The 12,282-nt window shown below is 43.6% G+C and overlaps 1 protein-coding gene across 1 annotated transcript in view; it reads right to left on the bottom strand.

Moving 5' to 3' along the window:
- Positions 1–55: 55 nt before the first annotated feature.
- The window catches only part of LOC122553879 (synaptosomal-associated protein 23-like), a 29,600-nt gene continuing 17,373 nt past the window's right edge, over positions 56–12,282 (bottom strand). Inside the window, exons 2-8 of the mRNA XM_043698336.2 lie at positions 10,522–10,594; positions 9,883–9,924; positions 8,717–8,765; positions 7,498–7,615; positions 4,224–4,379; positions 3,685–3,829; positions 56–1,632 (exon numbers count right to left, since the gene is read on the bottom strand). Of these exons, the coding sequence (XP_043554271.1) occupies positions 1,567–1,632; positions 3,685–3,829; positions 4,224–4,379; positions 7,498–7,615; positions 8,717–8,765; positions 9,883–9,924; positions 10,522–10,578 (633 nt within the window). The 5' untranslated portion in view covers positions 10,579–10,594 and the 3' untranslated portion in view covers positions 56–1,566. The remainder of the gene's footprint in view (positions 1,633–3,684; positions 3,830–4,223; positions 4,380–7,497; positions 7,616–8,716; positions 8,766–9,882; positions 9,925–10,521; positions 10,595–12,282) is intronic.

Here is a 12,282-nt window from a genome sequence, read left to right as displayed (position 1 = left end):
CTCTAATCAATAGGTTCAGCGGTCCTTAATCCAATATAACACCAGTTTCACTTCAATCAATGACTTAAGGATTTATTTAGAAAAAGAAACGAGATGTTTTCAGGCACAGTTATGTTTGAGTTAATAATTATTTCTATAAAACATTATTAGTTACAATATTAGAGAAATTAAGTGTGCAATATATTACAGCAAGCCCCAAAGCACTGGAAATAGTCTGTGCAGTCTGACCACTGCTTATTTTCTTTTCTGTACAAGTAGTTGATAGTAAGTAATGACATGAAGCTGAGGGACATTCTCTATTTTTAAAAAAAGGCTTTGTGTAGTGACCCTTGCCCAAAGAGACAGCCAGCTTTGCCCAAGCAACATGAACAAATACAAACATCTACCTCATGGACAGATTATTTCACATTATTTCCCACTTTGAATTCAGTGCCTTTTGGTATCTTCGTAGTCACTGATTTCACTTAAGAATTGATCATCGGATCAGTACCCTGTCCAGACCCTCAACTGAGGCTTAAAGACAGGTTGGTTGTAAATCAGTAACTAGAATCCAGCAGCTGCAGTGCTCCGGGTACTGGATGAGATGGCTGAAGCTGATAGGAAAGCCAAATAACCTGCAGTTTGCAGTTGACAGCAAGACCCAGAATGGGTTGGGGGAGAAGACAGAGATTAACAGGCAGTCAGTGGGGCCTGTGCATTTTGAGTTTTGACAGGAAAACCTATGAGCAGGGTGAATAGGAAGACCAAAACCATGAGGAGAGTTTAGGGTTTGATGGGAAGGTCCAGGGCCTGGTGGTTTGATAGAAAACAGCATTTCTAGTCACTATCAAGTAGCAGTAGTTGTTCAAATCAAATTTGACTCCCCACCAAAAGTCATAATTCTCTCACGGTCAGAGATCCAGCACACTCATCATATCTTAATGCTTCTTCCATCCAGAAAACATTCTGGGGCAAAATTAAAAATACACTTTGCACTGTAGGAACAGCACCATTCTAGATCATATATAATCAAACTACTCATTCTCATCCCTTCAGAGCATGCTCCTCTCTGGTCTTACTTTGGCCAATGCAGTTTTTCTCTGAAAGATCAAACATCAATTTAAGATAACCTGGTGATGTTGAAGTCAAGGGGGAATGGATGAATGAAAGTATAAAGTGGAATTCAAGAAGAGAGAGATCAGTCTCCCAGATATTGCTTATTTGAACTGCCCACAGTTCCCAGTTTTAACCTTTACAGTCATTCCATTGATAGACCCAAAAAAAAACAAGCAGATGCTGGAAACGTACAATGATTAAACTGCTGCCAAAAGCCACTTAAACTTGAGGCCACTGTGGTGGAAATCAGTCAGCTGAACGACTCCGGAGTTCAGCTTTGGAGACTGTACATTGATGAAAAACGCCAGGAGTCACTTGGCACCAATTCAGATCTTACACTAATTCAAAAGATTTAACTTGTTTGGAGAAATCAAGATGCAGAAAGGCATAGGAAGGCAGTGACTCCCATAGAAAGGGATACAGACTGGTGAAGCTGTATATTCAAGGTTAAGTCTGGAGTTCAATTCCGTGTTACTTCTGGATGAGTTTGTTTGCTCTCTGGTTGGCTTCATCAATCCGAGCTTTGTTAGCATCAGCCTGTTGAATACACAGACAGACAGTCAGCACTCGCACCTACAATATTTCCCTTCCCACTCCTAATTAATCAAGTCCACACTGACCCTCTGAATAGTATCCCACCCAGACCCATTTCCCCTAACTAATGCACCTAACCTACACATCACTGAACACTATGGGCAATTTAACTTGGCCACTTAACCTAACCTGCATATCTTTGGGACTGTGGGAGACTGTGCAGACAGTCGCCAGAGGCTGGAATCAAACCGGGTCCCCAATGCTGTGAAGCAGCAGCGATAGCCACTGTGCCACCCACACAGAACCAATTTAGTTCAGTTAACAAAAATCTGCGGCTGAAATGCATACCATAACCCAACTCTATCAGGGCAGATGATGACATCGGTAGTCAGTCAGGACATGTCCCATCACGCAGTTCGATTTAGCTACCCTCAATCTGGATTCTAATAACCTTGCCTAACAAAAATCCATAAATCTCAGCTGTGAAATTTTCAACTGAACCTCATCATTTACAGCCTTTTGAATGTTCCAGACTTACATTACCCTTTCTGAAATCACCCTTATGAAGGGCCAAGCTCTAATTTTAATGCCTCTTGGTTTGGTTTCTCACCAGAAAACATGCTTTCATCACCTTCGATATAATTGGATAAACAATCAACAATTCACAATTTTAACCCCTATTGTCCTACTCTGGTGCACTGCATTCCCCAAGGCAGTATATCCTTCCTAAGGCGTCATACCCACAACTGAACCATGGTATGCTTGCCTTCATCGGACAGGGTATTGAGCATAAGAGCTGGCAGGTCATGTTAAAATTGTACAAGACATTGGTTCAGCCGCATTTAGAATATCATGTACAGTTCTGGTCACTAGACTACCAAAAGGGTGTGGACGCTTTGGAGAGGGTGCAGAGAAGGTTTATGAGGATGTTGCCTGGTATTGAAAGTGCTAGCTATGAAGAGAGGTTGAGTAGGTTAGGTTTGTTTTCATTAGAAAAAAGGAGATGAGGGGGAACCTGATTGAGGTTTACAAAATCACGAAGGGTATAGACAGGGTAGATATGGATAAGCTTTTTCCCAGGGTGAAGGATCCAATAATAAAATCACACTTTCAAGGTGAGAGGTGGAAAGTTTAAGGGGGATACACGCAGCAAGTACTCTACGGAGAGGGTGGTGGGTGTCTGGAACGCGTTACTAGCAGAGGTGGTAGAGGCAGGCACGGTAGATTCATTTAAGATGCGTCTGGATAGATGCACGAGTAGGTGGGGAGCAGAGGGATACAGATGCTTAGGAATGGACGACAGGTTTAGACAGTAGATTTGGATCAGCTCAGGCTTGGAAGCCAAAGGGCCTGTTCCTGGGCTGTAAATTTTCTTTGTTTTCTTTGGACTTGTGATACAGTCTAACCAGAGTATAATACAGCATGCAAGTTCTAGCCCTTTGTAATGATATGAATCTTAATCCAATCTAAGCTAGGAGGGGCCATGCCACATTTAAACACATTATGTAATCCGCTGTTATCTTAATGACTTGCACTTTTAGATTGGTGTCCAAATTCTTCAAACACATGAAGCCCCGTGAGCAGGCATTAGCTGTATTTAAAAACTCAAGCTATTCACCCAAAACGTTAAAACAATGCTGCCTCTGTAACAAGAGATTACATTACATTACATTAGATTACATTTGTGGGCGGCACGATGGCACAGTGGTTAGCACTGCTACCTCACAGCACCTGAGACCCGGGTTCAATTCCCACCTTAGGCGACCGACTGTGTGGAGTTTGCACGTTCTCCCCGTATCTGCGTGGGTTTCCTCCGGGTGCTCCGGTTTCCTCCCACAGTCCAAAGATGTGCAGGTCAGGTGAATTGGCCATGCTAAATTGCCCATAGTGTTAGGTAAGGGGTAAATGTAGGGGTATGGGTGAGTTGCGCTTCGGCGGGTCGGTGTGGACTTGTTGGGCCGAAGGGCCTGTTTCCACGCTGTAATGTAATGTAATGTAATGTAATTTCAGAAGCCTCAGCAGTTGAGAGAAGGAGGTTGAAAACACAGCAAGTACCTTTCCAGAAATGGAGTCAATCTTTTTGTTCTGGGCATCTATTTCGTTGCCCATGTCAATTGCCATGTTTTTCAGATTTCCAATGATACTGCCCACTTGCTGCAGATTTTCTTCCATTTCATCCTCTCGAGAGTCATTGGTTATCCTAAAACAGACCCAAAATTGTCAGGTTATTTCAAAGTGAAATTTGGTGTGGTGAATGCTTCTCTAACATCTTCTGCTCTTCGTTATTGAAGCAAAAGCACCAGTGAGTCTCGAGTAAACAGGGGCTATGTGGGAGAATCATTAGGAATTAGGTGGATTCTCCACTTTGGATGGGTGCAAAGGTCATTCAAAGAGAGTGAAAGATGGAGAGGACACACCTGTTCTCCTTTAGGATCAGGGATGGAAAGGTCATGCTGCCCCTTACAAATCAAGCTGTTCAGTGGCTGGGGATTAGTGGTGAAAGGACATTTGCTGATCCCAACGTGACAAGTGACACGCGCAGCCAGCCGCCTATGCCCTGAATCTGGACAATGATGCAGCCCGATCCCTTCTACCTGGCAATGTAGCCTTCTCCTTCACCGCCCCTCCTGGCCATCTCATGGTGATTCTGCATGTTGCCTGGCTGATTGGAGACAACTTTGCCTGTGTTCCCATCAGCATCGCTACCCCAGGCTTTCTTGTAAGCATCCCCCATCTCGAAGTTCTTCACCCTGAGAGAGACAGACAGAAATGTAACAATTAATTTTGAAGGATTCATTCTGTGTTGGAGAGGGGTTTGGTCTCTGTAATTGTCCAATTGGAGTGGGGGCACAAAAAGAGGTGGAAGGATGTAAGTGTGTATTTTATTGGCTAGAAAGCCCTTTGGGACACTGGGGTTGTGAACTGCAGTGTGTAAAAGACTTCTCTTCAATGCTGACTTGAATCTCTTCATTTGCTCTCCTGCAATAGTCTGCACTGCAATCTGGACTTCATTCCAAACCTGGCAAGCAGGTTTATACAATGAATCGTGGGACAATCCAGACTATTTAGAGATGGCTGGTTAACAAATTAGGGGAGATTGTGCTGATTGTTCACAGATTAGAGAGTTGTTTAGAAGACATCAAATACGAATTGGAGATCTGGTGATGTGCAGAGAGATGCATCAGGGGTATGCAACTGGGAAACGATCTAGGATGAGCAAAGATTGTAGGGTGAGGTTTGGTGTAAATAAAAATATTTCTGGAGGTCGGGGACGGGGATGGGTTAGTCAGCGTTGGGGCTGGTTTGATATTTTGTCCAATGATGTGGAAGAGTAAAGGCCAATGAGTGCAGGGTTATCATGGGAACGAGCAACAAACTAAAGTTCACCTCTCAACCTTTGACATGTCATGGACTTTGTCTCTCATCTGCCTTAGTCGTATTTAGTCCATTTTGGATTTTGATAGTATTGAATCAGTCTGGTGCTTACATTGAAGGAGATGTGAAAGCCATCACATCTACTGGAGAAGTCTGCAAGGATTATGACTGCTGTTCCTGTCCTTAGTCTAAATCTCTTAGTGTGTTAACTATTTTTTCTGATATTTTCTTCAATTACCCATTTACACAAAGAATGTCTTCATGTTGTTTTTGACTATTCAACACACTGCTCATTCCCAATTCCTTGTCTGTTTCCACGTTTGATTCGTGTTTCCAATATTTCTCATATTAATTCCCTCCATCTTTTTCCTTACACATTTTGATTTGAGTCTATAATGCAGGCTGATGCATCAGTACAGTAATAAAGGGTTTTCTGCACCATTGCAGGTCTTTCAAATGAGAGGTCGTTGCCACAATTATTGACTAGAAGAAAAGGCAATAGTATTTGTGCAATGATTACGGGATGTTCTGAGGAACGGTCATTCGACCTGAAACATTAACTCTATTTTCTCTCCACAGCTGCTGCCAGACCTGTTGAGCTTTTCCAGCAATTTCTACTTCAATTTTCCAGCACTGCCAACTTCAGCAGTTGTGACAGTTTTCAATTCTCCTTCTTTCACACATCTTTTGACACTATTTCAAAACTGAGCAGGGGAATCTTTCCTTGTTCTGGGGCCAGTACTTATCCCTCAATTAACAGCACGAAGAACTGACCATTTGGTCATTATCACGTTGCATTTGGGAAGCGTTTTACTGTGAACATTTGGCCTCCAACAGTGACTGCACTACAAAAGTTATTTATTGAAAATGAAACACTTGGTGACATTGAGGTTGAGACAGACAATGCAAGTTATTTACTCTAATGGCACAGAATTGCAAGACTTCCACAATTACACAGACACACAACAGGCTCATGCAGCATGCGGTTAAATGTAGCACCTACTCAAACGTGGACACGGTCCCCAAAACGGCTGATTTTCTCCATGCCAGATTCCACGATGTACATCACTGATTGGCTCCCATTTTCCACTCAGGTTTATATTAAGGTTAATCTTCAATGAATGAAGCATAGGGAGGGAGATATAGGGTTTCGGGGTAGGGGGCAAATGAGAGAGAGAGAAAGAGAGGCACGAGAAAGAGAGAGAGAGAAAGAGCAAGAAAATGAACTCAAAAGATCAGTCATTTAGGTAGAGCAGTGTCACTGAGGAGCCCAGCATTACAGAAAACAGCCTGGACCACTCCTCCCGAGCTGCTCATTGGAATTAGGATCCTACCAGACAAAGTTTGATTGATTAACCAGTTAATGGATAGTGTAGCAGAAGTGTTGAACTTATTGTGATCATTAGAATTGATTGTTTTAGTTAGCCGAATTAAGAAAGGAGTTAGTTTGTCATATAGCAGGCCTAAGTACTCAAACAGACGTCATGCCAAATGTTCATGTTAATTACAGCTGCTCTTCCAAAGACAATGTTGATGAGATCATGTGGTTTTAAGGTAAAATTCTGTACAGCTCACATTTGCACAAGATTTACATACATGTTCAGCTTGAGGCAAATCTACTGGCAGCTCCCAGCACCAATGTGTACTGTGACAATGACTGAGACTAAGGGAAGAACTGACAACCAACAACAGAACCAGCTACGCTGGCAGCTACTGAACATTTTGAATACAAAGTAAAGTTCCCTTTACATTGTCCCAAAATTGGTACCTGTGTGAAACAGCCACAGCCCTCAAAAATTCTTAAGTCAATTTCTGTCTCTTCACTTTAACATCAGAAACGTAACTATAATTCTATGACTTTATGACAGTGACTGGAGAAAAAAAAAATGCAGATGCTGGAATCCAAAAGTAGACAAGCAGGAGGCTGGGAGAGCATAGCAAGCCAGGTAGCATCAGGAGGTGGAGAAGTCTGAGAAATCCAGAACATTGACTTCTCCACCTCCTGATGCTACTTGGCTTGCTGTGCTCTTCCAGCCTTCTGCTCGTCTACTTTCTGGACTGAAGTCTCTGCATTCTTTAAATACATGACATACTGCCAGCCACTGCTTAGATATTATCTGAGTCAGAGGATTAAGAATCCCATTCCAGAGACCTGAGCATATAACCTAGGCTAACTTCCAACATGGTACGAGAGTGCTGCACTGCCAGAGATATTCAATTGAGACCCTCTTGAGCCAATGCATATGATTATATTGAGGCGACTTCAGTCTAGCCACTATTGCTCAACCAACATCAGTAAAACAGATGTTCCAATTATTATCTCTATTTGTGGGAGCTGGCTATGCACTAACTGGTTACATTTCCTATATTCTGATAAGTCTACAACTTTGTAATGTCCCAAGGCCGTAAAAAACATGATACAAGTGCTTAGTTTTGGTTGGGAACAGGTGGTCAGCTGGAAGCCATTCTCTGACCAATCCCAGCAATACCTACCTACTGCAAGGACACACACACAGGCCACAGCACTTGGTGAGGTCAGTCAGGTTTTTCTCCGCCTCCTTCATATCCTGGTTGATCTGGTCCAGCCCTTCATCGATGCGCCTCAGTTGTTCTAAACAAAAACAGCACATGGTCGCAACATCAGCTGTTCTGTGGGCTCTCTGCAGTCCTCCCAGCTGCCCTAGCCACTCCAAGCTAACCCCCTGAAGCTTCAGAATGACCCCATGTGCAATGAAGAAACCTCTGCTGGAACAGTCCAGAGTTTCCTTCCTCCTGGTGACTTCATCCACACACACAAATGCTTCACCTGTGCAGAAATACCAAGCAGCCCTGTCAAGCAGGCAAAGTCTGCTTCCAAGTTTGAGAACCCGTGGCAGAGATCAGGTTCACTCCACATGGGAATCATCATGTGGACACATGTGACATGGTAAGTAACAACTAATCCCTTCTCCCTCGGCTGTTGATCTGCCTAGGACAAGAGGAGGGAGATTTGATTCAGATGGACAAAACTATGAGGGGCCTAACTGCAGTTAACGGGACTTACCTTCGCAGAAAGGTCAGGAGTGAGGGGAAAAGTGATTTGTAGTAAGTGTACAGGGGTGATGAGGAAATATTTTTGCCCAGACAAAGGAAAGGGTCTGGAACTCACTGCCTGCAGAGACAGTAAAGGCAGAAACCCTTAACTCATTTAACAGGCACCTGGACCTGCATCTTAAGTGCTGGAACCTGAAAAGCTACAAACCAAATGCTGGAAAGTGGAATTATGTTGAGTGGTTTGTTTCTCAGCCTGTGTGCACACAATGGGCTAAACTGCCTTGTTTTAATATCATTCTTGTTTACCTTTCCCTCATTCACACAGTCCAGAGATCTAGGGGTTGCTGCTGGCGATAACTTCACTTCAATGTTCACGTTGAGGAAAGGGTGAGATTGTAAGTTTCTCTCCACTGGACTGCCCAGTAGTTGAGTGGGTGACCAAATACCTGAATACAGAACCATTGGCAAAGATCCTACTTGCACCACAGTCTGCCCTAACCAGCCTAAGTGCTGTAAAGGAAGTCACAGCAAGACTACATTAACATCCCTGTTCCACCCTTCCCAACAAATACAGGGACACATTAACCAGACCAGGGGGCTGTGGAATAACAATGCCAGGCCAACCTGCCTATCCAGACCAGCCCCAGCTCCCTATGATCAGGCAGCACTACATACTTACCTCCCTGCTCATCCAGCATGATCATAGTCTTGCCACCAGCATCCCTACTCTGAAACAAAAAGAAGTGTCAGCACTGTATCTAGGGATCTAACAAACTGCATTGTGCACAGCCCAATCACATCCATCAATTAAATGTACTATGCCAGAACTGAATGAGACAGGGCAGAGGCAGCCTGGCTACGTCTCCCACCATCCATGCCCAAAGTTCCATGGAATTCAGAAACCCAAGGATTTACTAAATCCACTTGCAGCTTTTGCTCGAAATCCCCAATAAATATTTTTAATAGGAATTCTGATTGAGATCACTGTCTGAAGAGTCAAGACAACCTCAGAAGAACACATGGTTGGTTGAGGGTGGGACTACACCATGAGACACTACGCTAGGTCTTCAACTGCAACATGCTCGTGCACTAATCCTTTCTGCTGTTCCCAGTCTCCAATACTTAACCAGTAAGACCCATGGGATTAAAGTGATCGTGGCAGCATGAATAGTGATTAAAAGAACAGAACTAACTGTTTACTACTGTTGTTTGGTTGATCAGACTGGAAGGAAATGCACAATGGAGTCCCCAGGGATCAGTGGTATTTTTGATTTATATTAGTGACTTGCAAACGAAACGCAGGGTTGGGGGGAGATAAAAATAGCACTTGAGGCTGCGGATGACCACTCTCAGTGCTGTATTTTCAGAAAAGTGTTTCAGAGAATTGTGCAGACCTGATGATCAGACTGTTCAAACCTCAGCAGAAGTAAGTCTGGTATCAAGAGTAAGGTGTGAGTCTAAACACAAATACAGTAATACTGATATATTGGCAAATACAGCCTTGCCAACTCTTCCCAAAACCCCAGTTCTACCCAAAGGTAGAATGAAGGCTGCAATAATGTGTATTTGCTTTTGCATTAGTAACAACTACTACACAATGTATATCGTGTACACCTACTGTATTATTAAACCTGAACAATGCCTGCTTCAGACAGACAATCACCCTGTGGCATGACCGTCATATATCCAAACCTGTTACCTTCCAGTGTGACACTGACAGATCCTGTCACCCTGTTCCATGATCCCCAATAGCAAGCCCCACCACCTTTGCGCTATCAACCCAATGTGCCCCAGTGCCCTGCAGTCAGCACTATAAGGCCAATAGAAGACACAGTTCAGCTTTACCTCCTCTGCCAGCTGCAGCATCCTCCGGGTACTCTCCAGGGACTGTGAAGAGAGGAACAAAAATTGTCAAGTCCAAGACATTATGCTCACAAACCGACAGCCATGATAGTTTATACCCCTGTAGCTTTACTGCCCCGAATCTGCCTTGAAATGACTGACAGTTAGGCCCCTTTGGAAATCAAATAAATTGCTGGAAAGTAAAGCCAAAGCAGCCCTCATCAAATCAAGGACACTAGAAACATCCTGTAGAACAGGCCTGAAAGCCAACTAACAGTTGGAATGGGCAGCAAGTTGTTTGGGGTGAAAAGCTGAGGTCAATGTTGGTTAACTAGTCCAAGAAGCAAAGTGTCCCTCTGTTGGGAAAGGGTTACAGGATTCTGATGGGCACGCATTGTTTGCTAGATAGATAGAATTGTGATGATGGAAATGGTCTGAAAGATTAATTGGCTACCATTAGCCATCTACTGCAGGGAGTTGAGATCCAACCCAGGAGAATTGTGTTCCATGTCCCCCCTCCTCCATGTGTGTGTCGTGTCAGTGTTTAATAAAAACCCACTTTTTATAAGGATGCAAACCGGCCCATCTGACTCTTCCACAGCCTGCTTTCAACTAAAAACCCAACTCACAGCAGAGACTCACCTCATCTGTCACCTGGTTTGCTTGGATCTGTATGTCCTCAGTAGACGTGTCTGCCATTTTGACCGGTCCAAACCTAATGGGGTAGAGAGAGACTTGTGAAACAAAAACAGATGTCAGCCCTGCTGAGGCTCAGGGAAAGTAGTGCTCTTTGCTCCTGGACTGTGTGAATGTTGCATATGAACATGGGAGCTCCGTACCAGCTCTGTGCACGTCCATTGGAGATATCATAATAATTCCTTTGGGTCCTGTAATCACTTCTTGTGCTATAAAACACTAACACATCCTAAGATCATAAAATACGATCTGAATGCACGTCCATTCCGATTGTTTTTGTCAAAGGGTCAGTCATCCCTTCAATGAAACTCAGAATTCCTTTAGTTCTGAAGCCAACTTACTCAGTCCTGTTTTGCCCACTGCTCAGTAAGTTCTGGGGCTTATTTTGGAAACCTATTGCCTCAAAAGATACAATGTAATAGTATTGAGAGATGGACATTATTAGCACTGTGTAAAATTAGACCTTATATGTGGTTTCCACAGCATGTGAAGCAGTTCCCTCTCAGTATGTAGTAACTGCACCCTCCAGTGAAAGAGATATGAACAAAACTAAGCTTCCTGTCAGTGGTTCTTGTGTTAATAAGGAAATGACCACTGCTCCAACTATTTCCTCCAGCAGTCTACCTAACAGGCAGTGCTGCAAATTGTTCTTTGTACCGCACAGTAACCCTGGAAATGAGAAAGATTAGGTGGAGTAATTGCAGTACCAGCATTAACATTTTCAAAACTATTACCTTGTGCAACACATACAGTAGATTAGATTAGATTCCCTATAGTATTACATACACTGGTATGCAGTAGAACAGAAAATTGCAGCAGTGATGAGTACCCTGTGAAACTGATAGTACCACACGGGGACAAATCAAACAACCCCAATGGCCAATTTGCCTTGAGGCCTGGGTGTGGCAGCAGGTTCAGCAAGGGAGCTAGAGCAGTTGCATAGAAATGCTTTCTCACCAGCTAGTTCAGATATGGTTAATACACATCTTCGGAGCAGGTGGGTCTTGAATCTGGGTATCCTGATCCAGAGGCTGGGACACTACCACAAGAGTAGTTACACCGTGACAAAGTATCTACAGTTATCATCTGAAATGGAAAGAGGAATGGGTGATTGATATCAATTAAGGGTCAATTGGGTGTTCATAGAAACCCTACAGTGCAGAAAGAGCCCATCAGCCCATCAAGTATACACTGGCCCTCCAAAGAGCATTTCACTCAAACCTAGCCCCCTATTTTATCCCTGTAACCCCACATTTATCATGCCAATCCACCTAACCTGCACATCTTTGGACTGGGGGAAGAAACTGGTAGATGGACAAGAGGCTAAAAGACCACAACAAGCCAGACAGCATCAGGAGGTGCAGAAGTCAATGTCTTAGGTGTAACCCTTCCAGATGGACGTGGTCGTGAGTTTGGAAGGTGCTGTCTGAGGACCTTTGGTGGATTTCTGCAGTGCATCTGTTTTTCTGTTCTACTGCGTACCAGTGTATGTAATACTATAGGGAATCTAATCTAATCTACTGTATGTGTTGCACAAGGTAATAGTTTTGAAAATGTTAATGTTGGTACTGCAATGACTCCACCCAGTCTAACGATGTAATACAATCTTTGGCGCCGACAGTGGAGTTCTGCACGAGTGTCCAAAGAGAACAAATATGTTCTGTAAAGTTCCAGAGTGTCTTCCGGTTTACGCCCGACCAGTAATGT

The sequence above is a fragment of the Chiloscyllium plagiosum genome, unplaced genomic scaffold, assembly GCF_037043375.1.
Source record: "Chiloscyllium plagiosum isolate Xiang-an unplaced genomic scaffold, Cpla_swu_hap1 HiC_scaffold_8, whole genome shotgun sequence".
Lineage (NCBI taxonomy): Eukaryota > Metazoa > Chordata > Chondrichthyes > Orectolobiformes > Hemiscylliidae > Chiloscyllium > Chiloscyllium plagiosum.
This window is presented reverse-complemented; position numbering and strand designations above follow the sequence as displayed.